General features: G+C 39.9%; 1 protein-coding gene across 3 annotated transcripts; it reads left to right on the top strand.

The window, feature by feature from the left end:
- LOC131504735 (UDP-glucuronosyltransferase 3A1-like) lies at positions 1 to 26,491 on the top strand. Of its 3 annotated transcripts, XM_058717424.1 has the most exons (8): positions 1 to 539; positions 2,771 to 2,872; positions 13,541 to 13,654; positions 14,209 to 14,317; positions 16,359 to 16,890; positions 22,821 to 23,052; positions 24,519 to 24,738; positions 26,091 to 26,491. In XM_058717424.1, exons 1-8 carry the CDS (start codon positions 446 to 448, stop codon positions 26,365 to 26,367), a joined length of 1,680 nt encoding a protein of 559 aa, XP_058573407.1. In that variant the 5' UTR covers positions 1 to 445; the 3' UTR covers positions 26,368 to 26,491. The 3 variants fall into 3 exon arrangements, with proteins under 3 accessions (XP_058573407.1, XP_058573388.1, XP_058573398.1); XM_058717405.1 differs by lacking the exon at positions 13,541 to 13,654 and having other exon boundaries at positions 9 to 539; XM_058717415.1 differs by lacking the exon at positions 13,541 to 13,654 and having other exon boundaries at positions 16 to 539; positions 16,359 to 16,470.
- The last annotated feature ends 369 nt before the right edge of the window (positions 26,492 to 26,860 follow it).

The raw sequence follows: 26,860 nt of genomic DNA, 5'->3' as shown, positions 1-26,860 counted from the left end.
GGAGGTCAATAGTGCAATTAAGAGGTGGGAAAATTTGGGGAAAGGTCCCTAAAATGTAGATAGGTCTGAGTCATCTTGGAAGTGACTTCCTAAGGTTCAGAGTATCTTCTCTGCAGAGAGTGTGGTGATTACTCAGACAGAGAAGGGTTAAGGAGAGCTCACTAACCCCTCCTTCCTGCTGCTTCTGGTTAGGGAGGGTGAAGACCAAATAGCCAGTGGAGCAAGCACCCAGGAGGAGGAGCAGAAAGGCCAGAAGCTATAAACAGAAAAGAAAACAGACAGAACCCATCTCTCACCTCTTCCCAAGCTTCCTACCAGAGCATTTCCTTGGCTGCCAGTGCAAAGCTTGTCCCCAGGGCATACAGGTCGCTGTGAGGGACTCAGAGAAGCAGAGCACAGGGCTCTGGGCACAAGGCTGGGATCTGCAGCTGGTACAGGAGGGAGCATGACAGGCCAGCGGGCGCTGCTGCTAGCTGGCTTTCTTCTGTCTGGGTTCCTGCTCCCAGAGGCCGCCAAAATTCTGACTGTATCCTCACTGGGTGAGTGCTGGCAACAGAATCAGACACAGGCGCATCCCAGATGCTCAATCTAGCCCTGCTTCATAGGTCATTCTTTGTGGTTTCCCAGAGCTTGTTTGGATCCCAGGATAGAGGAGGGAGAGGTGGAAAGGCAGGGGGTTCACAGAGGGGTCCCCACTGCTGGTGTGGGGAAGCTAGTTCTGGAAAAAGCAATGGTTTTCTTTCCTCTTTTTTACCTTTTCTCGCGGTGTGTCCTATTCTGCATTGCTGGGGCCAGAATTTCGATCCAATGCTGACCTGGAGACCTTGAGCTGCCTACTCCTGGGTGCAGCCGGGATTTTCAGAGGCACACCTTAAAAGTCTGAGGGTGCTGTAGTTACCAATAGAAAGTGGAAGGTGAGGTCACTTTCAGGCTCTTGCAGGCCAAGGAAAGGGACTCCTGGGGGTAGCAGCACAAACGGGGCCTGTTACACTAATAGGAAACCTGGAAACTGGGCAGAGAAAATCAATTGGGAACAGGTCTCTCTTTTGCCCTTGCTGCTAGAAGGTTTTGAAGAACAGTAAAACAGTTAATTCTGTGTGAACCCAGTTGTAATGCCTTTACTTTTGTTGCAAAGGGAACAGAAATGGAACAGGAACATTTATCAGGATAAAGAGGCATCATAAAATGGAGTTCCCCCAAGATATTTTTTTTGATCCATTCTGACAGGATACGGGGCTCCTGGGGTCACTTTTAGATCCCCAAGAATCTGGGGATCGTGGGCTAGAAGAAACCATTGAGGTCATCTAATTGGGCATTTCCCTTTTATTTCCTGACAGGGAACCTAAGGGTCAGGGAAATGAGGGGCCTTTTGCAAGAGCACACCAGACCTCCCTGATGTCACACACCTGGACTTAACCTACTATTTCTTACCTCAAACCTGTCCTCTTCCCCAGACTCTATGCTGTACAGTGGGGATTCCTAAAAAGAAGTATTGAAAAAACTCTGTTTTCCATTTTAAATCTATTTTTAATGATAGTTAAAGGCAACAGAAAAAAAGAATTGCCCCACCTCTTGAAATTGCATGTCCTCTGGACTCCGAGAGGGGGCAGGTGTTCTTTGGAGGTGTTGGAAACCCTGCCTCTGCCCCAGAATGCACTGGGATCACCATGGTCCTCAGGAATGGCTGCCTCTGCAGGAAACCTTCTCCCCTGCATCCATTTCTTACAGGGGTTAAAGGTGAGCCAAAGAAGGTATCTAAGGGTGTAGGGTTTGTGCTTTTATGTAATCTGTGTTACATCAGGCAACACAAGTATAGATATAAAAAACTAGAATGATTTCCACAGATATACACCATTACTGTAGTCCTACATTCATCTGTCCTGACCCAATCATCATGAGATCATTGTCTTCCAAACAACCCCCACTTTCCAACATAGGCAAATTCTACTCCTTGACCCATAGATTCAAGCAAACTGCTCCATGATATTACATGGTTTTAGACATTGGTGTGATAATCTGTACCTCCACAGAGAATCACACTTCTATTTCCTTAGGATCCCAGGATTTTCCTATGTTGGGTGATGTCCCAGTTTTATATACATACAGGATCCTACAGTTCTACCCAAAGGGCCCATAGTTATCCTGAATGCTTTAATTTGATGTTTAGTAAAATGCAGGACCCAACTGAGGAACATCCTGCCAAATATATTTGAATCTGAAGAATCTTGGCTCTGAGCAGTGGCTCTATCCACTTCTGCTTCTGTGGCTTGGACTGATATTCATGTTCCCATGTTTCTGGCTTTCATGTTAACATAAATTTCCAGACAGAAGGATTCCAGAAATAGCTTTGATTGATTGTCCTTTAGAAACCCATTATTCTCACATACATAGTCTTGTGCCAAAATTTTCCACAAATTTCCTTTCCTAAAGGACACAGTACCTCCATAAAGGCAGCCTAAATTGCAGCATGTGCCTAGGATTGGGAACTCCTTTAGGCTTAAGCATAGAGAAGGTCATCTCACTGGCATGGAGATCTTGAAGTGCAAAAAGGAATCTTTCATGTAAGATTGCTACAAATTAAGACTTGGTCAGAAAGAAGGAGGGTATCTGGTCTGGGGTTTACCCAAAATGAAACCAAAGGACTAAAATAACTCATCTTCTACTGACCACCAACTCTCTGCTACCTTATCCTGGATCTCCAGATCCCCCACATCAATTTCAGACCCTCTGTTCTCACCTTTACAAAAATAAAATTTTGTATTATTCCTAGGTGGAAGCCACTATCTACTGCTGGACCGGGTATCTCAGATTCTTCAAGATCATGGTCATAATGTCACCATGCTTCTTTACGGAGGAGATTATTTAATCCCAAGTAAGTTTTTTCTGGTAGTTATTAAATTTATCTATCCCAATAAAGGATATACAATGTCTTTGTTTGTTTGTTTGTTTTGTTTTTTTTCAATATATGAAATTTATTGTCAAATAAATTGTTTTGACAATTTGTCAAATTTATTTGACAATAAATCTTTTCCCATTCTGTTGGTTGCCTTTTAGTTTTGTTGGTTGTTTCCTTTGCTGTACAGAAGCTTTTTATCTTCATAAGGTCCCAGCAGTTCATTTTTGCTTTTAATTCCCTTGCCTTTGGGGATGTGTCAAGTAAGAAATTGCTATGACTGAGGTCAGAGAGGTCTTTTCCTGCTTTCTCCTCTAGGGTTTTGATGGTCTCCTGTCTCACATTCAGGTCCTTTATCCATTTTGAGTTTATTTTTGTGAATGGTGTGAGAAAGTGGTCTAGTTTCAATCTTCTGCATGTTGCTGTCCAGTTCTCCCAGCACCATTTGTTAAAGAGACTGTCTTTTTTCCATTGGATGTTCTTTCCTGCTTTGTCAAAGATGAGTTGGCCATACGTTTGTGGGTCTAGTTCTGGGGTTTCTATTATCTTCCATTGGTCTATGCATCTGTTTTTGTGCCAATACCATGCTGTCTTGATGATTACAGCTTTGTAGTAGAGGCTAAAGTCTAGGATTGTGATGCCTCCTGCTTTGGTCTTCTTCAAAATTACTTTGGCTATTCAGGGCCGTTTGTGGTTCCATATGAATTTTAAGATTGCTTGTTCTAGTTTTGAGAAGAATGCTGGTGCAATTTTGATTGGGATTGCATTGAATGTGTACATAGCTTTGGGTACTATTGACATTTTGACAGTATTTATTCTTCCAATCCATGAGCACAGAATGTTTATCCATTTCTTTATATCTTCTTCAATTTCCTTCATAAGCTTTCTATACTTTTCAGCATACAGATCTTTTACATATTTGGCTAGATTTATCCCTAGGTATTTTATGCATCTTGGTGCAATTGTGAATGGGATCAGTTTCTTTATTTGTCTTTCTGTTGCTTCATTGTTAGTGTATAAGAATGCAACTGATTTCTGTACATTGATTTTGTATCCTGCAATTTTGCTAAATTCATGTATCAGTTCTAGCAGACTTTTGGTGGAGTCTATCGGATTTTCCATGTATAATATCATGTCATCTGCAAAAAGTGAAAGCTTGACTTCATCTTTGCCAATTTTGATGCCTTTGATTTCCTTTTGTTGTCTGATTGCTGATGCTAGCACTTCCAACACTATGTTAAACAACAGCGGTGAGAGTGGACATCCCTGTCGTGTTCCTGATCTCAGGGAAAAAGCTCTCAGTTTTTCCCCATTGAGGATGATGTTAGCTGTGGGCTTTTCACAAAAGGCTTTCATGATCTTTAAGTATGTTCCTTCTATCCCGACTTTCTCGAGGGTTTTTATTAAGAAACGTTGCTGAATTTTGTCAAATGCCTTTTCTGCATCGATTGACAGGATCAAATGGTTCTTATCTTTACTTTTATTAATGTGACGTATCATGTTGATTGATTTGCGAATGTTGAACCAGCCCTGCATCCCAGGAATGAATCCCACTTGATCATGGTGAATAATTCTTTTTATAAGCTGTTGGATTCTATTTGTTAGTATCTCATTGAGAATTTTTGCATCCATATTCATCAGGGATTTTGGCCTGTAGTTCTCTTTTTTTACTGGGTCTCTGTCTGGTTTAGGAATCAAAGTAATACTGGCTTCATAGAATGACTCTGGAAGTTTTCCTTCCCTTTCTATTTCTTGGAATAGCTTGAGAAGGATAGGTATTATCTCTGCTTTAAACGTCTGGTAGAACTCCCCTGGGAAGCCATCTGGTCCTGGACTCTTATTTGTTGGGAGTTTTTGATGGCTGATTCAATTTCTTCTCTGGTTATGGGTCTGTTAAAGCTTTCTAATTCCTCCTGATTGAGTTTTGGAAGGGTGTGGGTGTTTAGGAATTTGTCCATTTCTTCCAGGTTGTCCAGTTTGTTGGCATATAGTTTTTCATAGTATTCCCTGATAATTGCTTGTATCTCTGAAGGATTGGTTGTAATAATTCCATTTTCATTCATGATTTTATCTATTTGGGTCATCTCCCTTTTCTTTTTGAGAAGCCTGGCTAGAGGTTTATCAATTTTGTTTATTTTTTCAAAAACCCAACTCTTGGTTTCGTTGATCTGCTCTACAGTTTTTTTAGATTCTATATTGTTTATTTCTGCTCTGATCTTTATGATTTCTCTTCTTCTGCTGGGTTTAGGCTGTCCTTGCTGTTCTGCTTCTATTTCCTTTAGGTGTGCTGTTAGATTTTGTATTTGGGATTTTTCTTGTTTCTTGAGATAGGCCTGGATTGCAATGTATTTTCCTCTCAGGACTGCCTTCGCTGCGTCCCAAAGCGTTTGGATTGTTGTATTTTCATTTTCGTTTGTTTCCATATATTTTTTAATTTCTTCTCTAATTGCCTGGTTGACCCACTCATTCGTTAGTAGGGTGTTCTTTAACCTCCATGCTTTTGGAGGTTTTCCAGACTTTTTCCTGTGGTTGATTTCAAGCTTCATAGCATTGTGGTCTGAAAGTATGCATGGTATGATTTCAATTCTTGTATACTTATGAAGGGCTGTTTTGTGACCCAGTGTGTGATCTATCTTGGAGAATATTCCATGTGCACTTGAGAAGAAAGTATATTCTGTTGCTTTGGGATGCAGAGTTCTAAATATATCTGTCAAGTCCATCTGATCCAATGCATCATTCAGGGCCCTTGTTTCTTTATTGACCGTGTGTCTAGATGATGTATCCATTTCTGTAAGTGGAGTGTTAAAGTCCCCTGCAATTACCACATTCTTATCAATAAGGTTGCTTATGTTTGTGAGTAATTGTTTTATATATTTGGGGGCTCCCGTATTCAGCACATAGACATTTATAATTGTTAGCTCTTCCTGATGGATAGACCCTGTGATTATTATATAATGCCCTTCTTCATCTCTTGTTACAGCCTTTAATTTAAAGTCTAGTTTGTCTGATAGAAGTATGACTACTCCAGTCCTCTTTTGACTTCCAGTGGCATGATACATAGCTCTCCATCCCCTCACTCTCAATCTGAAGGTGTCCTCAGGTCTAAAATGAGTCTCTTGTAGACAGCAAATAGATGGGTCTTGTTTTTGTATCCATTCTGATACCCTATGTCTTTTGGTTGGCGCATTTAGTCCGTTTACATTCAGTGTTATTATAGGAAGATATGGGTTTAGAGTCATTGTGATGTCTGTAGGTTTCATGCTTGTAGCGATGTCTCTGATACTTTGTCTCACAGGATCCCCCTTAGGATCTCTTTTAGGGCTGGTTTAGTGGTGACGAATTCCTTCAGTTTTTGTTTGTTTGGGAAGACCTTTATCTCTCCTTCTATTCTAAATGACAGACTTGCTGGATAAAGGATTCTCAGCTGCATAGTTTTTCTGTTCATCACATTGAAGATCTCCTGCCATTCCTTTCTGGCCTGCCAAGTTTCAGTAGAGAGATCAGTCACGAGTCTTATAGGTCTTCCTTTATATGTTAGAGCACGTTTATCCCTAGCTGCTTTCAGAATTTTCTCTTTATCCTTGTATTTTGCCGGTTTCACTATGATACGTAGTGCAGAAGATCGATTCAAGTTACGTCTGAAGGGAGTTCTCTGTGCCTCTTGGATTTCAATGCCTCTTTCCTTCCCCAGATCCGGGAAGTTCTCAGCTATCATTTCTTCAAGTACACCTCAGCACCTCTCCCTCTCTCTTCCTCCTCTGGAATACCAATTTTGCGTAGATTATTCCTCTTTAGTGCATCACTTAGTTCTCTAATTTTCCCATCATATTCCTGGATTTTTTTTATCTCTCTTTTTCTCAGCTTCTTCTTTTTCCACAATTTTATCTTCTAATTCATGTATTGTCTCCTCTGCCTCTTCAATCCGAGCCGTGGTCATCTCCATTTTATTTTGCAGCTCATTAATAGCATTTTTTAGCTCCTCCTGGCTGTTCCTTAGTCCCTTGATCTCTGTAGCAATAGATTCTCTGCTGTCCTCTATACTGTTTTCAAGCCCAGAGATTAATTCTATGACTATTATTCTAAATTCACTTTATATTGTTTAAATCGTTTTTGATCAGTTCATTAGCTGTCGCTATTTCCTGGACGTTTTTTTGAGGAAATTCTTCCGTTTCATCATTTTGGATAGTCCCTGGAGTGGTGCGGGACTGCAGGGCACTTCCCCTGTGCTGTCTTGAATAACTTGCATTGGTGGGCGGGGCCGCAGTCAGACCTGATGTCTGCCCCCAGCCCACTGCTGGGGCCACAGTCAGACTGGTATGTGCCTTCTCTTCCCCTCTCCTAGGGGCAGGATTCACTGTGGGGTGGCATGGTCCATCTGGGCTACTTGCACACTGCCAAGCTTGTGGTGCTGGGGATCTGGCATAGTAGCTGGGATGGATCGGCAAGGTGCACAGGGGTGGGAGGGGGAGGGTCAGCTCCCTTTTCCTTTGGATATCCGCTTCGGGAGGGGCCCTGCCGCTCGGAGAGGGAGTCAGACCTGCCGGAGGCATGGATCCACAGAAGCACAGTGTTCGGTGTTTGCATGGTGCAAGCAAGTTCCCTGGCAGGAACTGGTTTCCTTTGGGATTTTGGCTGTGGGATGGGCGAGGGAGATGGCACTGGCGAGCACCTTTGTTTCCCACCAAGCTGGGCTCTGTTGTCCGGAGCTCAACAACTCTCCTTGCCGTTGTCCTCCAGCCTTCCCACTCTCTGAGCAGAGCTGTTAACTTATAACCTTCCAGATGTTAAGTCCCGCTTGCTTTCAGAACACACTCTGTCCATCCCCTCCGCTTTTGCAAGCCAGACTGGGGGTCTCTGCATGGCCAGTGGGCTGCCCCTCTGCCCCTACTGGGGCAGGCTGGAAGGCTCCCTCCTTCCAGTCTGTGTAGTGCGCATCGCCTCTCCGCCCTTCCTACCCTCTTCTGTGGACCTCTTGTCTACACTTGGCTCTGGAGAATCCATTCTGCTAGTCTTCTGGTGGTTTTCTGGGTTATTTAGGCAGGTGTGGGTGGAATCTAAGTGATCCGCAGGACGCGGTGAGCTCAGCATCCTCCTACGCCGCCATCTTCCCAGAAGCCTCCCTGTCTTTTGTATAACACTGCTTAGCACAAAATCTTTTTTTAATCTAGTTGTATTTAAAGATGGGAAAATGTGTGTGTGTGTGTGTGTGTGTGTGTGTGTGCATGTCATGTCCAATGCTGGATATCTTATTAGACTGTGTAGACCTGACCTCCACAATGCCACATCTATATATTTTACCTCCTGTTCTGGTTATTTTATCCATTATTAGCAAGGAATATGAAATATTCAATGATTATTTTAAAACTGTGTATTAAACCTTCAATTCTTTCAGCTTTTGCTTTAGATATTTTGATGGTCTCTAATTAGGTGCATATATGTGTATAATTTTACGTCTTCTTGCTGTATTGAAACTTCTGTCTCTTGTAATCTTTTTTGATTTAAAATCAATTGCATTTGATATTTGTTCATTGGCTTCTGCTGTCTTTTGGTTGTTACTGCATGGAATATTTTTTTTCCCATTATTTCCCTTTTAGTCTGTGTCATTGCAGATAGATTCCACTGCATGTTGAAAATTTGCAAAGATAGTACAGAAAGTTCCCATACATCCCTTACCCTGTTTCCCCCATTGTTAATATCTTTTTATTTGTAATTATTTTATTAATATGTTTTATTGAAATATAGTTGATGCACAATGTTACACATTAGTTTCAGGTGTACAACATAGCAACTTGACAATTATATATGTTATGCTACACTCACATGTGTAGCTACCATCTCTCACCATACGAAGATATTACAATTGGTTCATGTATTTTTATCCATTCTTCCAATGTCTGTCTTTTTTGGAGAATTTAATCCAAGTTATTTAAAGTAATGACTGGTAAGGAGAGACTTACTTCTGTCATTTTGCTATTTGTTTTCTATATGCCTTTAACTTTTTTGTCACCTCACTTTCTGAATTACTGTTTCTTTTGTGGTTAGTTGATTCTTTGTAAAATGTTAAATTCTTTTCTCATTTTCTTTTGTGTATATTCTACAGCTTTTGTGTGTGTGTGTGTGGTTACCATGGGGATTTCATTTAATCTGCTAAATCTATGACACTCAGATTTTAGTGTTTAGTTTATACCAATTTAATAACATATAAATCTTGTTCCTAGTGTTCCTAGATGGCTTTATCCCCAACTCTTTGGTTAGTTGATGTCACAAAATTACATTTTTATACATCATGTGCTCCTAAACATAAATTATTGTTAATTTAAATGCACTAGTATGTTAAATTGTGTAGAAAATTTGAGTGGAGTTACAAATTTCAAATAATGATAGTAGCTTTTAAACAAATAATGTTTTTAATGTTTATTTATTTTTGAGAGAATGAGAGAGAGACAGAGCATGAGCACAGAATCTGAAGCAGGCTCCAGGCTCTGAGCTGTCAGCACAGAGCCCGATGTGGGGCATGAACTCATGAACCATGAAATTATGACCTTGGCCGAAGTCAGATGCTTAACTGATTGAGCCATCCAGATGCCCCTAAACAAATAATTTTTTTAAATATACTAGCCTCTTAAATCATATTGAAAACAACAAGGTAGTTAGAGCCATTGTTACAATAACAGTAGCTTTTATAATGCCCATCCTTTTACCTCTTTAAAAATCTTTATTTTTTCATATACCTTTAAGTTACTCTCTGGCGTCCTTTCATTCTTCCCTGAAGAAGTGCCTTGTGCATTACTCCCAGGGCAGTTCTAGTGGTAACAAACACCCTTAGTTTTGTTTATCTGGGATTGTCTTAATTTTCCTTGATCTTTGATGGACAGAGTTGCCTGATGTAGAATTTTTTGTTGACAATTCTTTTTTTTCCCTTTGTTTCTTTCTTATTTCTTTTCTTCTTCTTCTTCTTCTTCTTCTTTTTTTTTTTTTTTTTTTTTTAGCATTTTGAATATATTGGGCCACTGCCTTCTGGTCTCGAACTTTTTTTTTTTGCCTCTAAAATTTTTGATTGGAAATCTATTGATAATCTCACTGACAATCACTTGTATGCGATGAGTCACTTTTCTCTTGCTCCTTTTAATATTTCCTCTTTCTCTTTCTGTATTTTGATATAATGTGTCCTGATGTGGGTGTCTGAGTTCATTTTACTTGGAGTTGGATGAGCTTCCTGGATGCTTATATTAAAATCTTTCACCCAATTGGGAGGTTTTCAGCCACTATTGCTTCATATATTGTCTCTATGCCTTTCTTTCTCTCTTCTCCTGAGCATCCACAGGGCATGATGTGTTCCTAAGACTGTGTTCCCTTTTCTTCAATTCTTTAACTTTCTGTTCCTCAGGCTTGATCATTTCTACTGTCTTCTCTTGAGTTCAATGATAATGCTTGATGGTTCTTTTGCTTGCTCAATTCGGCCTTTGAATCCCACTAGTGACATTTTCATTTCATTTATTGTATTTTTCAGTCCTAGAATTTGTTTTTGGTTTCTTTAGATTTTATGTTCCTTTATTAAAAAAATTAAAATGTTTATTAATTTATTTTGAGAGAGAAAGAGTGAGCGTGAGCTGGAGAGGGGCAGAGAGAGAGAGGGAGAGAGAGAATCCCAAGCAGGCTCCTTGATGCTAGCCCAGAGCCTGATGTGGAGCTTGATCTCACAAACCATGAGATCATGACCTGAGCTGAAATGAAAAACTGGATACTTAACTGACTGAACCACTCAGACACCCCACCTACCTTTCTTTCAGTGACATTTTACAAACACTTTTTCCTTGACCTTCTCCACATCTTCCCTTAATTCTCTGAGAACTTTAAGGCAGTTATTTTAAAGACATTGTCTAATACATCTGACATAAAGTAATTCTTAGGGACAGTTCCTGTTAATCTATAATTTTCTTTGGATAAAGCCTTAGTTTCCTGTGTCTTGGTGTGTCTTGTAATTTTTGTTGAACACTGAACATTTGAATATAACAATGTGTAAATCTGGAGATGAACCTCTCCTCCATTCTCTTTGCAGATTTTTGTTATTAATTTTGTTTGTTTATTTATGTTTTAAAATTGTTTTATGCTGCTTTTGTGTTGAGGATCAAACCGAGGTGTAAATTTCACTGTTCACTGTCTTTTCTGAGCCTTTTCCTGGGCATGAATGGACACTTTCAAGTTTTCCTGATATGTGTAGCTGTTTTACAATGTCCCAGCTTTTAATGGTTCCCTTTCAAATGGGTAAATTGAGAAAATGAGGGGGAAAGGAGGGCATCAATCTTTTAAGACCCCTGGAAGTCAATTGAGCCAGAGAGGGAAGTGGCTGCAATAATAGAGCATGATGCAGAAACCTTGTTGCCTACTTCTTTGTCTGCGTCTCTGCGACCAGAGCAGCAATCAGCAATCAGAGCACAGATACTTGATATTTGGACAAGGTGATTTTTTTGCCCACTCAGGCTCTTGAAACCTGTGTACAAGCTGCTCTATAAACAATGCATACAGCTTCCTGCTGGAGACTGAGGGATGGGGGATGGGTAGCTGCTACTGTGGAAAAAGCTGAAATTGACTAAAATTATCTGCAATTTACAGTTAAAGACTTCCTCTGGTTGGTGGAAACCATCAATTGGCTGCAGATTTCCCAAATAGTTATTTCAGACAAATTCTGTCAGTGGAATTGTTGTCTACATCAGGAGGTGTGTGTGTGTGTGTGTGTGTGTGTGTATGAATTTTTCACCATTTGCTGTTTTCAAAGTATGTCCAGGAAAGCTCCTTATACTCTCATGCTGGAAATGGAGCCATAATAGGTGTGTCTTGACAGTGTCAGGGATGGAAAGACCTTCCACTCAACAAGCAATTTGTCCCAGGAATTTAACTGAGGTGCCACGGCTTGTGCTTTGTGTAGGGCAGCAGCACCTCCCTCTATGAGAGTTGCTGTGTGCGCGTTTGTGTCTTGAATGAATGGGCTTCAGAAATCTCTGCAAAAGGAGGTTGTCCTCAAAGTACTGTCATACATGTGCTTCTGGAGAAAGTTAAATGTGGTTAAAGATCTTGCCAGCAAAACTAGCAAGTAGGGCTGTTGAGGTAGTCCATGAGAAGCCAAGTTACAAGTTACTTGTACCCTTCAAAGGTGAAGGTGAAGAGACACTAGAGCTGAGAGCTTGTTGAAATAGGAATTAAACAGAATATATCACCAAAGCTATGACTGTAAAGAATTTATTAGTTTTAGATATAGTCAGTAATTTCAGTAAGATTGGAAATGGAGGCCATAATATGATGACAATAATCCACTGAGAGGCTCCATTCATTCAGGGTTAAGAATAGTCAAGTTAGGCTATTAAATGGAGAACTAGTGGGGATACTCACTTCTTCGTTAATGGATCCTTTACAAAAAGGGACTTAATCCTTGAAGGCACTCTATTAAAACTCTATTTTGTTGTATTAAAACTTTTAATATGTTGGGCAGATCCAATGAGTTCCCTTTCGTCATGGTGTTAGTGCTAAAACATTAATTTTATGACTTCTTGTATAGGAGCAACCATAGCTACTGTGAGATAACAACCAATGGCTGTTGTGGCTATGGGATATTTAATCCCAGTAGTTAAGACAGGGCATGCACCACTGTGCTCTATCTAATATTTTCTACCTCCTAGCAGTATAGAGGTACTTTGATAAATTTTGGTGAGCTCTCATGATATATCTGTTATTTCCCCCAGTATTGACTAAGACGATTAAAGTTGGTCATTGGGGGGATCTCATCCAATGTTAAAAGTAATGTAGAACCTCTGATGTAAGTCACAAAAGCCAATCTGTGTCCTTGCTCTGTTATAATTTTTTTTTTAAAGTAATGTCAGTTGCCACATATGTCAAAACTGAGACCTCTGTTTTAATTTCTTTCCTGACTCTCCCACGCTGACATTTCCCATTTTTTGCCATTCCTTTCATTGTCATTATTTATACTTCGGGGGAGGGTATCCCTTTTAACCTGCTCATATTTATAAGTTCTTCCTCCAAATGTCCTAATTAGCATCACCAAAGCTAAGGGCCTTCCTGCTGGTGATTTTAGAGAACTGAGATTAAGCTGAGTTTGAATTAACCCCATGAGGGTGTCATCAGTGTTTCCCTATTACTGTGTTAATCAAGGTTTTCTTTGAGCTACAGAGATATCATGAGCAACAGTAGCAAAGGCATTTTCTCGGGTTCTAGTGCACCTTCTCCTTTTACAGGTGTGGAGTTCATCAGATGGCATGGTGCTATCCTCCTCGCACCATTCAGTGGGCTTGTAAACTGGAATCAGTCTTAACTCAGAGCACTGTTTATAATGGGGGCAGTCCTTGAGATGTACAACCATTGGTCATGCGGTTCTACCTAGCCTAGTGTCAATCACACGGTTCATGCTGGAATCCAGAAACAAAGTGGATTCTGACACAGAAGATAGGTTTGTGTGAGACACATGACCAGGGCCACTCAAAGCCTAAACCCATCCTTTTGTTTCTAAATGCCAATTATGGAAGCCTCTGAGTGGGATGGAGGTGCAGGTTCCCCTCATGGGGTCTGGCTTGCTTGGCTGAAAATCTTGGTCACACGAGGGAGGTCATGTTGAGGCTTTCTCCTCATTTTTCCAAGATATGTCCCAGAAAGTTAAGGAGGAAATGGAGTTTGAAAGCTGTCAACAATCCAACTTCAAAAATGGTGCCAGACTCTCTAGTACACATGAGTTATGGGGGAAATGTCGGAATGGTAAGTAGGACTGCAGAGGACTACTCTTGTTAACTTAGCCTTTGCCATATTTTTGGCTGAATGAAAAACCTTTGCATGTGTCACCTGTAAGCAATAAAAAAATCTCTTTTTTCCTAAAAAACAACGGACTGGGGAGCTGGGATAAAATTAAATCTGTATTTAAATACAAAGTGTAGCACTTACTGTATGTGCAACCGTGGTGAATTATCTGACACTCCATTTATGTTTGTCTTCTCATCTGTAAAATGAAGCATATCTATACCTTTACATGAAAGCTTCAAATAGAACTTTACTTTTATTTAAGTTCTATATCATTCATTCAATTGAATAGAAGTAATTGAATTATTATAATGTTCTCAATAAATAGTATCAGATCCCATGACTGAAGAAATGAAAAAGCAGGCAGAAAACCGAAAAACCCTCTAAAAGCAAACATGCAGGTATATATAAAATTATTAGGATAAAAAAAACAACTATGGTATCATGCCAAAATTATCTGCATTGTTGGGCTTAATGATATATTTTATTGGTGTTTTTAAAAATTTTTTATTTAGAAAAGAAGGAAAATGCATACCAAGTTATCAGTTGGCTTCTACCTGAGAATCATGAAAAAGAATTAAAGAAACAGTTTGATTTCTATATTGAAGAAGCTTTACATGGCAGGTAATTTCTTTTATTCTCTGATTGAAAGACTTACCATTTATAAAGTGATGTAAATAAATGGTTGGATGCATAGCTACTTAGAGTAAGTTTAAGAGAAAAGGATGGGTGGATGGATGAGTGGATGGATGGGGAGATCAATGATAGGGGGTAGGGATCGATGGAATAGATGGGTTTTTCACTTCCAATTATTCGGTCTGTGTAGTGTGCCTTTTCCACTGAAATCATGAATGTATTTCTATATAGTCAGGGGATTGTTCCTTCTGGACCTTCCTGGCAGCCCTTCACCTACAATGTTTGTATATATACTCTCCACAACACAGAAGGCAGGATAAACAACATAATTTCTGATTGTTGGTAGGCGTATCAAAGCCACCATTTTATACTTACTTTTCCTCTCATCATATAAACTCAAGAATGGAAACATGCTGATGAGCATTGATTTTTCATACCCTGAGCCATTGTCTTTTAACTCATTTAAAAACCCAAATGCCTTGATGACACACATTGTGATATTAGCTTGAAAGTTTTCATCATTATCTGGGATGTATAGAAAGTTCTTTACCTTTGACAGAAGAGGGAAAAGACACATATTCATGCCTTCCTTGGTGAATTATAGTGGCCTAACTCCACCTTCCCCTTTTTCCTTAAGAATTTTATTCAGTCATCAAGGTGGTCCTAAAATCTGGCTTTTGCCATAAAGCCTTTCTGCTTACCTAAACTAGAAGACCAAATTCTTCATCCAGAAGAGATGTGTTCTAAAATACTCTCTTGAAGCATTGTATATATCATCTTGTGTTGTTATTCATGATTTTTTTTATTATGTCTTGTCTCTTCTTCCCCACTTCATTTCTTTGAAGACATGTTGCACCCACTTATTAAATATGGTGCAGCATGCTGAGCACAGTACCTTCCTGTATTTTAATAGATTAACTTAATTTCAAATATGATGAATGCTGTTCTTTTGAGGAATTTGTAGTTCATTTCTTGAATTTATCCACACAAGCAGCAGTCATTCATTATGTAAAATCATTTAAAAATAGAGAATAATTTCAGTTAATCATCTGTTGTCACTTGAAGTTTACAGTGCATGTGGACAACTGCATATTACTAATGAGCTCTCACTTGTGGGCTTTCAGTGGGCTGACATGGTATAGTATTAAGTTCTTTCACTACTCCAGGAAAGATGAAATGGAAAGGGTAATAATAAGCTTCTTTGTTTTAACTTGTTTATTTCATAGGCTAGAAAAATATAAATCTCATGTTCAGTTTAGAATTGGGTTTCTAATATTACCATCACAAAGTTCCTAGTGTGAGGCAATCTCTCAAATGCAGACTCTACAAAATTTAAAGAACAAAAAAGGGCTATATTATCAACATTGACGGACTCTGCTACCAAGTTACTTCCACAGTTAGGCTGGGAAACAAGACAGTCACTCATGAACTGTCAGTATACAGATGAAAGTTAAAGAGAGCATCACAGAATGTGTCAAGTAGACATGGAACTGTGATGTCTGCTACAGTCAGAGATGGCTGCCAAATTGGAAGGATCTTTTTTTTTTTTTTTTTTTTTTTTTTTCAACGTTTATTTATTTTTGGGACAGAGAGAGACAGAGCATGAACGGGGGAGGGACAGAGAGAGGGAGACACAGAATCGGAAACAGGCTCCAGGCTCTGAGTCATCAGCCCAGAGCCTGACGCGGGGCTCGAACTCACGGACCGTGAGATCGTGACCTGGCTGAAGCCGGACGCTTAACCGACTGCGCCACCCAGGCGCCCCAAAATTGGAAGGATCTTGAATTGATGTGGATGTGATTGGCTAGAGAAAGTTGAGGGAAAAAAGTAAGAACATTTCAGGAAGCAGAAACACATGGAGCAGAGTGACCAGACCAGATTATTCACTGGACACCGGTAAAATAGATGGGCTGCTGCCAGGTAGGGTCTTACTTACCTGGGATATTTTCTGTGAGCTAAAGTTTCTCCTAAGTGTTGTGAAATTAACTCTTCAGTGAATATTTGTCTTCTTTTTTTTTTTTTTTAACAGGGAAGCTTTTGGCACCTTTGTAAAGTTAATGGAACAATTGGGGATTCAATGCAGTGATTTGCTAAGGAGAAGTGACATCATGGATTCTTTAAAAAATGAGAACTTTGACCTGGTATTTGTTGAAGCATTTGACTTCTGTTCTTTCCTCATTGCTGAGAAGCTTGGGAAGCCATTTGTGTCAATTCTTCCCTCCCCATTTGGCAGTGTGGACCTTGGGCTACCAAACCCGGTGTCTTATGTTCCGGTATTCCATTCCTTGCTAACCGACCACATGGACTTCTGGGGCAGAGTGAAGAATTTTCTCATGTTCTTGGATTTCTTCTTAAGGCAATGGCGGATCCAGTCTACATTTGATAACACCATCAAGGAACATTTCTCAGAAGACTCTAGACCAGTTTTGTCTCATCTTCTAAAGAAAGCAGAGCTATGGTTTGTTAACTCTGACTTTGCCCTTGAATTTGCTAGGCCCCTGCTTCCCAACACTGTGTATATTGGAGGCTTAATGGTCAGACCTGTTAAACCAGTACCACAAGTAAGTAAAACCTTAGCACTCAATAGGGACTTCATGCAAAGCTCTTCAGTAAACATAGAGTTGGTGGCTCCCTTGCCAGTGGGAACTGGGACTGAAGTAGGATGGGACAAGCAAAACAACTAGAATACACACGTTTACTTTTATTTTTACTTTTTTTTACATACTTTTATGTCTCTAGTGTATTTTATTGTATTCTATTCTATTTTAAATTTTATTTTATATTGGTAAAAACACTTAATATGAGACCTATCCTCATCAAATTTTTGAAAATACATTATGAATTATTAAGTGTAGGTACCATGTGCCTCAGATTTGCACATCTTATTGATCTTATTTAACATTATAACCCTTCCTCCATTGAATAGGAACTATCTGTTCTACTTTTCCTCCAACCCTTGAAAACCAATTTCCACTTTTTACTCTAGAAATTTGACTATTGTAGATGCTTCCTATAAGTGAAATCTTACAATATATGCTTTTCTGTGCCTGGCTTATGTCACTTAGCATAATAGCCTCAAGGTACGTTCATGTTTTCATATATTGCAAAATTTCATTCTTTTCTTTTAATTTTAAGTTTATATACTTATTGAGAGAGAGGGCATGAGCCCTTTCACTATGTTGATGGTGTCCTTTGATACACGAAGTTTTTCTTTTGGTGCAATCCAATGCAGTTATTTTTTATTTTGTTGCCTGTGCTGTTGGTGTCTTTTATGAGAAATCACTACCCAATACAATTATATGAAGATTTCTCTCTCTATTTTCTTTTAAGAGTCATATGTCATTCTACTTTTTTCTCTTTAGACTTGACATTTTAGATGTCCTGTCTTCAAGTGTACTAAGTCTTTTTTCTGTCTGTTTTGGTCTGTATTGAACTACCCTAGGGAGTTTTTCAATTCAGTGATTGTATTTTTTGTTTTGATTTTTTTTGCTTTTTTTGAAAAATAATTTCTGTCTCTTCTTGCTATTATTCTCTACTTGTTCATATATTGTCTTCCCGATTTCCTTTAGACCTTTGTCCACTTTTTTTTTTTTTTAGCTCTTTGTGCATATTTGGTCAACTTAAAAGTCTTTGTTTAGTAAATCCAATGTCTGTTTCTTCAAAGAGGGTTCCTGGAGATTTATTTCATTCCTTTAAATGACACATTTTGGCTTTTAGTCTCTCTCTTTTTTTAATATGTCTTGTGATCTTTTGTAGAAAGTTGTGGGCATTTGTAAAACCAGTCACCTCTAGTTGTGTTTGCAGGCTGCCATGGAACACCTTCATTAATTAGTGGGGAATGTTTTAATACTTTGGATAAGCCAGGGCAGACAACTTAAAGTCTCCTTAGGTATTTTCTGAGCATTTTTCCTGTCTGGACCTTTGTGTATGCGTTCATTCATCTGATTCTTCCTGTATACCTGGCCAATTTTAATGTCTTAAGTTCCCAAAGAGTCTTACCCAGATTCTGCTCAGGGACATAGGTGTTTTGTTTGTCTTGCCCCAAGATTCTAAATTCTGCAGTATCACCACAGGTTTTACATGGCATTGTGCCCTCTATTGCCTTGCAAGACTCCCACCAACCTGATATCTGAGCTATATTGCCATTTCCAGTCAGAGCTCTGAGCCTGGTGAGATCTTAGCTTGTCACCTGGGAGCCTAGAGAGTGGCTACAATGTTGCAAATTATTTCATTTCTTCTCCTCTTACAGAAGGCAGGGCTACCACTGCTGCCTCTGGACCATGGCATGCCACTTCAGGAAGAGTGTGGGGCCAGAAGAGTAAAATTGCCATGGAAATTCTCACCATTCTGAGTGTGGTTTTTTTTTTTCTTCCTGAATGGGCATCTGTTTGGTTTCTGTATATCACTGACTATTTTCCCAAGTCGTATAAAATTATCTGCGTGAGTCTTTAGCCTTTTTTGTCCTTTTGTTTTTTCTGTGGGGAGCTGGGAGTACTCAGCTTCTTATTATGACGTCGTGCTCTGCCTTTGCCAATTTTAAATTATAGATTTACACTGATCTTATAAATGTCAAGTGACAACAAAGCTGGTTTTTACTGGTCCTTTGGGATGATAGTTTTTATAGTGTTGTGCTGGATGGAGTTAAGAAGGGCCAGAATGGTACAATGAGGTAAGCTGGAGACAGTCAACAAACGCACAGGAAGGAAGAAACAAATGTTTTGAAGAGTTGACAAAAGATATGAAACTAATATTTAGGGTATTTATTAAGTCAGAAACTTCTTGTTAAAATTTTTTTTAATGTTCATTTTTGAAAGACAGAGAGAGACAGAAGAACATGAGTAGGGGAGGAGCAGAGAGAGATGGAGACACAGAATCAGAAGCAGACTCCAGACTATGAGCTGTCAGCACAGAGCCCAATGCGGGGCTCAAACCCACAAGCCATGAGAAGATGACCTAAGCCAAAGTTGGGTGCCCAATCAACTGAGCCACCTGGGCGCCCCAAGACCATGAACTTCTTTAAGAATCATCCAAGGTGGCTATGTGCTAATTAAAATCAGACAAAATAGACCGATGTCAAACCTTTTACAGGATATAAAAGGTATTTTATAACTCGTCTAATGTAACAAAATCAATCAGCATAATGCAACACATTAATAGAATGAAGAGAATTTTAAGAAAGCTCATCATTTCAAGAGATGCAGAAAAAATATTTGACAAAACTAATGTCTTTTCATGATAACAACAGTCACAAAGCTAGGAGTAAAGAGGTATTTTTTGAACACAATAAAGAGTATTTATGGAACACTGACAGCTTTATTTTTTTTTATTTTTATTTTTTTTTCCTCAACGTTTTTTTTTTAATTTATTTTTGGGACAGAGAGAGACAGAGCATGAACGGGGGAGGGGCAGAGAGAGAGGGAGACACAGAATCGGAAACAGGCTCCAGGCTCCGAGCCATCAGCCCAGAGCCTGACGCGGGGCTCGAACTCACGGACAGCGAGATCGTGACCTGGCTGAAGTCGGCCGCTTAACCGACTGCGCCACCCAGGCGCCCCATGACAGCTTTAACATCATACTCTATGGGATAGACTGAAATCCTCCTGCCTCAGATCGGTAGTCTAAGATGCCCGCTTACATCACCGCTATTCAAATATACCCTACACAAAGCAAGTAGGCAAGAAAAAGAAATAAAAGGCATCCGAATTGGAATGGACAATGTAGAAATGGTTTGATATTCATATGACATAATCTTGTATATAGAAAATCCCAATGAATTCATACAACTTGTGTTTTCATACACTGGCTATGAACAATCTGAAAATGAAACCAAGCAAATTATTCTATTTACAACAACACCTAATTAAACTGAGGAGGCGAGAGACACATACACTGGACACTACAAATTTGCTGAAAGAAATTAAGGAAGACCTAAATAAATGGAAAGACATCTCAAGACCATGAATTGTGATACTTAATATTGTTAAGAGAACAATACTACTCAAAGTGATCTACAAGTTTTATCTAAGCCTTATCTACATTTGAGTGGCCTTATTATTACTTTTTTTTCTTTTTTGCAGAAATGGAAAAGCCAGTCTTCATCTCACATTGAAATGTAATGGAATGCAAATAGCCAAATCAACATGAAAAGAACAGTGTTCAATGACACACATCTGTGACCAATTCGTTTGTGACAAGGGCGCCAAGAGCAATCAATGGAGAGAACAGTCTCTTCAGCAAATGGTGCTGAAACCACTGGATATTCATTCCCATGAAAGAGAATATATTCCAAGCCTTCCTCACACCATATACGAAAATCAACTCAAAATGGATCAATGGCCTAAATAAAGAGCTAAAAGCCGAAAAGTTCTTAGAAGAAAAGAAAGGGCTAAAATGCGTGGACTCGGACTTGGCAATGAATTTGTAGATGTGACATTGAAAGAATGAATAACAAAAGAAAAAATAGATAAAGTTGACTTCATCAGAATTAAAAGCTTCCGGAGAAGCTTCTCCGGAAGCTTTTAATTAAAGGGGACATTTTATAGAAAATGAAAGGACAACCTCTCAGGTACCAGGCGAGTATGTACTCTCTTGCTGCTTTTCATCCTCATCTTGGAGGTCCTAAGGAAGTAGTAGGAGAAAGAAAAAGCAATAACAATCATGTAGATTAGTCAGGAAGAGTTAAAACTGTTCTTTCTCACAGATGACATGATGGTCCATCTAAAAAATCTGAAAAGTCAAGAAAAATATTTCTGGAACTAGCAAGCAATTATAGTAACATCAAAGCATACTAGTTTAATATAAAAAATCCATATTTTTCTTATATATCAGCAATGAACAGGAGGATGTGAAATTAAAATCACTCTACTATTTATATTTCACTACTAAATATGAAATCTTGGGAATAAATACTAACAAAACATGTATAAGATTTATATGGAGAAAACTACAAAATGCTGATGGAAGAAATCAAAGAGCTACATAAATGGAGAGATACTCCATATTTATGGGTAGGAAGACACACTATTGCTAGGTGTTAGTTATCTCCAATTAGATCTATAGATTCCGTGCAATCCTACTGAAAATCACAGCAAATTATCAATTATGGATATTGATAAGCTGATGCTCAGATTTGCATGGAGAGGCAAAAACCCTGAAGGGCCAACACAATGTTGAAGATGAAGAACTAAGTTGGAAAACTGACATTAGTCATCTCCATGACTTATGAAATGGCTAAAGTAATCAAGAAAGTGTGCTATAAGCAAAAGAACAGATAAATAGATCAATGTAATAGAAGAGAGTACACACAGACCCACACAAATGTAGTCAAATGATCTTTGACAAAGCTTTAAGAAATACCATGAAAAGAAGATAGTCTTTCAATGAATGGACCCAGATCGTATGTCTTCAAAAAAATTAACACAAAGTAGATCACAGACCTGAATATAAAATGCAAAAGTATGAAATTCATATGAGGTGACATAGGAAAAAACAGATGACCTTTTGTTTGGTGATTACTTTTTACATATAAAACCCAAGTCATGTTCTCTGATAGAGTTGAGAAGGGGGCCAAGTTGATTTTAAAAATTTCTGTTCTGCAACATACCTGTTGAGGAATAAAAGAAGGAGACTCCGACCAAGAGTAAATATTTGCATAGGTATACCTGATAAAGACTATTATTCAAAATGTAATACACGCAAATATACAACCATATATACAAATATACAAAGAACTCTTAAAACTCATAATAACAATAAAAAAAATCAATTAAAAAATTTTAAATGGGCCAAACACCTTACCAGAACTCTCAACAATGAAGACAACAGATGGCTCATAAGCATATGAAGGAGGCAAATGACAGATATTTCCCCAGCATCTACCTCAGCCTCCAGAATGCCTACTGCCCCCTACTTGTCCAGGACAGCAACTGGCACTCACCTAGGCAATAGCACCTCTGATCTGTCATTGGAACACTCCTAAACGCTGTATCTGCACAGACAAGGATGAGGGATGAGGATGACCCTGTTTCTGGGGCCATGTTCTTAACAAAAAAAAGAGAAGTTTCAACGACCTCTGCCTTCCTCTTCTTAAAACATTGTAATATGGATATTCTGAATCTACATATTGGTACTGAAGTATGTGTTAAGTGTCCTAAGTGCAATGTGGACTATTGTGATACTGGCTAGACTCCTAAGACTCTCTTCATATCCTTTTGTGATTATTGAAAGTATTTGTATGGTATGGAGTGTCCTGAGGTCTCAGAAAAATGACCTCAAGGCCACTGGACACAATGGATATAAGCACACTGTAGAGTGCACTGAGCTGTGCTCAGGCCTATGAGTACAGTTTCAAGACAGTGAGCTCTAGGTACTGACAGGATGGGGCATTCTGTTAACAGTTGACTTTCATTTTATGAAATGATTTTATAAACATTTCACATCTAGGTTTTCATGAACAACTTTGTTCACATCCTTTCCTTTCTTACCACTCCAGGAATTTGAGAATTTCATCAGCAAGTTTGGAGACTCTGGTTTTGTCCTTGTGGCCATGGGCTCCATGGTGGGCACCTATCAGTCCCAGGAAGTTCTCATGGAGATGAACAGTGCCTTTGCTCGTCTCTCCCAAGGGGTGATATGGAACTGTAAGCCTTCCAAGTGGCCCAAAGACATCAAATTGGCAGCAAATGTGAAAATCGTGGACTGGCTTCCTCAGAATGACCTCTTGGGTAAGGACTGACCAGATCTATTTCTCTTTTTCTATTTATGTCTCTTTAGGGCTCCATGGGGCAACTCCATCACCATGAGAAGGGACGGTTGGTTGCTAAAGAAATGTTTAGAGGACAGGAATGGAGCAGTCAACTGGAGTCCCTGGGAAATCAGGATATACAGCCAAAATGGTTAAAAGTGCCATGTTTGCTTCTTCCTTTCTATTCTAGTCCTGCTATTTTCAGTCAGAAGTGATATTTTTGTCAGGTTATTTTAACCCTAACATATTTGCACTGAAGAAAGTTGTCCAAGTCCAACAAGAGACAGTTTGTGGACTTTGAGAACACACAGCAGGGGTCTTCTTGCCATTGCTTTTCCTGGGCCCTTGAGAACCTGTTAGGCCACGTGCCATTACAGACACCCTCCCCTTCCACGTACACACATATTAGCACATTCTCCTATGTTACAAAAGGTATAGTCATACTTTCAAAAAATTGATGTTGATGGTGTCTGAAGGGTGTGCCAAAATATCTGACTGTCAAGGTGAGTAACTTGTCAGCCAGTCATTTGGTCCATAAAATTGTCTGGTAACAGTTCCTTACACCCCAAGGTTTTCTTTGTCCTTGTGCCAGTTTTTTCAGCATCCTAGCTACCACAACAACTGAATACCTCAGAGGTTCACCCTAAGATTATTCACCCCAAGGCTCACAAACATATTGGGAACTTAAGATAGAGTGTTATGCATATTTTTTTTTCACAAGGCATGGAGTAAAAAGGATTCTGATTTTCAAGGAAACACCAATAGATTCTGATGCACATCCGTGTTGAGAGGCACTGTTTGAGATGAACTCTTCATTATCAACACTTGTTTTGGTTTTCTCTAAAAAAGAGTAGAGTAGCACACGGGAACTGGAAATACTGAGATGGGTGGTCCATCACACCCTACTTTAGAGGATTTCTTATTAAATTGAGGAGAAAGCACACAGAGTGTATGTTTGAGGAATGCCAGGTGAGATGTGATGACAATAAAAGTATTAAGACTTCAATAAGAGGAAAATAATGGGCAGTGAAGGAGAGAGGGTGAGACGTGGAGAGTGAGAGACAGAAAAGAGACAGAAGGAGACACAAAGAGAGCAGACATAAGAAAAGCAAAGAGAGAAACAGGGTAGAGAGAAGAATGGATGGACGGATCGGTGGATGGATAGTTGGGAGGAGGAATATGCCTTGCTTAACACTGTTCTCTGCAGCTTTCCCTTGGCTCTGAGTCTTAGATGGATTGACTTAGAGGAATCTCTGTACACAGACAAGGCCAGAATCTTCTATCTTGGAATATGCACCGTTGAGTGTGTTCAAAGCTGGACCAGTAAATCCATTTTCTCCACCATACCTTGAAATCCCTTGGTATTTTCCTCTGCCCTGATGCTTTCCCTGGTGTTCTGAGAGTTTTCATGCTGAAATATTCTGCTCTGTTCCTGATTTACAACAGCTCACCCACGCATCCGTCTTTTTGTCACCCATGGTGGGTTGAATAGCATAATGGAGGCCATCCAACATGGTGTACCCATAGTGGGGATTCCAGTCCTTGGAGACCATCCTGAAAACATGGTCCGAGTAGAAGCCAAGAAGTTTGGTGTCTCTATCCAGTTAAAGCAGATCAAGGCAGAGACATTGGCTCTGAAGATGAAGGAAGTCATAGAAGACAAGAGGTATGCAGCTCTCTGAACTTGTCATTGAGACTAAAAGAAGATATGAAATACGATGAGTACTGTGTGGCACTCTTTTTTTTTTTAATTTTTTTTAACGTTTTATTTATGAGACAGGGAGAGACAGAGCATGAACGGGGGAGGGTCAGAGAGAGAGGGAGACACAGAATCTGAAACAGGCTCCGGGCTCTGAGCAGTAAGCACAGAGCCTGACACGGGGCTTAAACTAACGAACAGTGAGATCGTGACCTGAGCCGAAGTCGGATGCTTAACCGACTGAGCCATCCAGGCGCCCCTGTGTGGCACTTTTTTGCAAAAAGGCAAAACTTTAGGGACAGACAATGATATGCATATGATACTAATACCTGATCTGTTTCCTCTGAGAGTAAGACTAGGCGTTTAGGTTAGATGCTGAGAACAATTTTCTACCATAAGTATTGCAAAGACTCTGACCTATTTACACTGGGTCTCAGAGAGGTGTTATATTTTGATGCTGCTTATAGTAGAATTTCACTGAGGCAGGAGGTCTCCTTTTTGTCCCCCAATAAGCCACACTGTTTCTCCAGCCTCAGGCCCTTTGTCAGTGCTGCTCCCTAGAACATCCTTCCTTCTCCTCTCACGACTGGTTCCTTCATGACCATTGGGCTCATCTTCAATGTCCTACCCTCAGAGAGGTGGTCTTTGATAGTCCTAAATGCACTCCTCTCTCACCGACTTTAGTCATAATTTGTTTTTATTTTTAACACTTCTCAGGATAGGTAACTACCCCGTTTCTTTCTGTTTTTATTTATTGTGCATCCCTCACACTGGAAAGTAGAGATTAAGCCTCCCTGGATGGCCAAGTGTGTCTCTTGTTTTCCCCTGTGTTCCCAGGGCCTAGCACAGGGCCTGCCACAAAGTAGGTTGAGATGAATTTCTGTTAAGTGATTTGGTAGAAGGACCCATGATGTCTTAGGTAAATCCCCATCCAGCACAATGATCTGATAATGAGGATGGGTGGAATATCTTATTAGCATCTTCAGGACATCTACCCTGAGTCAGGGGTATGTTACATCACATATATTCATACGTGCTTTTTCCTTTAGTGTACCATAAGCCTCCTGGGAAGAGACTTTTCCTTACAGCTTAATCACTGTTTTATAGTTTAGCACTTTGGGCACTAGACATGGATCTTTGCATGAAGGCACCAGTTTGAACTTTTCAATGTGACCCTGCTAGTGTGGCAAGACCAGGCCAACATTTTTCCTTGAAACTGAGTTTTCTGTGCATGTGGAGGAACGAGTGTGTGTGAGATTCAAGGTTTCTAAGACTTCTATGACCACAGAGGTAATGCCTACCTCTGTGTCTGCCAACAGGTACAAGTCAGCAGCGGTGGCCGCCAGCATCATCAGGCGCTCCCACCCCCTGACCCCTGCCCAGAGGCTGGTGGGCTGGACCGACCACATCCTCCAGACAGGGGGTGCGGCCCACCTCAAGCCCCATGTCCTGCGGCAGCCATGGCATGAGCAGTACCTGCTGGATGTCTTCTTGTTCCTGCTGGTGGTCACCCTGGGCACCCTGTGGCTCTGCGGGAAGCTGCTGGGCATGGTGGCCAGGTGGTTGTGTGGGGCCAGGAAGCTGAAGAAGGCCTGATGGGGGTGCATCCTTGATGGCTATTTGAGAAGCCACTGGTTCTACAAAGTCTCCAACCACACAGGACACCCCTACTGTTCCTCGTATTCCACCTGATGGTGGCACATAAATTGCTCTTCACTTCTGTCTGTGTTTAAAAATTCTTGTGAAGCATTCTTGGGATTCTTCTTTAAATTGTAGTAAAATATATATTATATAAAATTTGACCTTTTTACCATTAAGTGTACAGTCAGAGGCATTTACCATTGACATTATCCTGCATACATCACTATAAATCATTCCAGAACTGTTTTCATCATTCCAGAATAAACTAACTCCTCGCTGATCAAACAGTGATTCCTCATATACATGCTCCCCTCCACCCGAATCTCCATCAATTCCTGTCCTACTTTCTGTGTCTATGAATTTGATTCTGGCTTCTTGACTTGCCCCTCTTCAATGGACTCCTCGCTCAGATCCAAACTTTAGCAGGCAGCCCACATTCCTCCTTACT

This window comes from Neofelis nebulosa, chromosome 1 (genome assembly GCF_028018385.1).
Source record: "Neofelis nebulosa isolate mNeoNeb1 chromosome 1, mNeoNeb1.pri, whole genome shotgun sequence".
Taxonomy (NCBI): Eukaryota; Metazoa; Chordata; class Mammalia; order Carnivora; family Felidae; genus Neofelis; species Neofelis nebulosa.
Note: the sequence above shows the minus strand (reverse complement) of the source record. Positions and strands in the feature narration are given on the sequence as shown.

Excerpts from the sequence above, each read along its gene's own strand:
- LOC131504735 (XM_058717424.1), top strand. The coding sequence starts at position 446 with ATGACAGGCCAGCGGGCGCTGCTGCTAGCTGGCTTTCTTCTGTCTGGG. Across the intron at positions 2,873-13,540 it reads AGGAGATTATTTAATCCCAA|ATATGTCCCAGAAAGTTAAG; the intron begins GTAAGTTTTTTC and ends CATTTTTCCAAG. Across the intron at positions 13,655-14,208 it reads ATGGGGGAAATGTCGGAATG|AAAAGAAGGAAAATGCATAC; the intron begins GTAAGTAGGACT and ends TTTTTTATTTAG.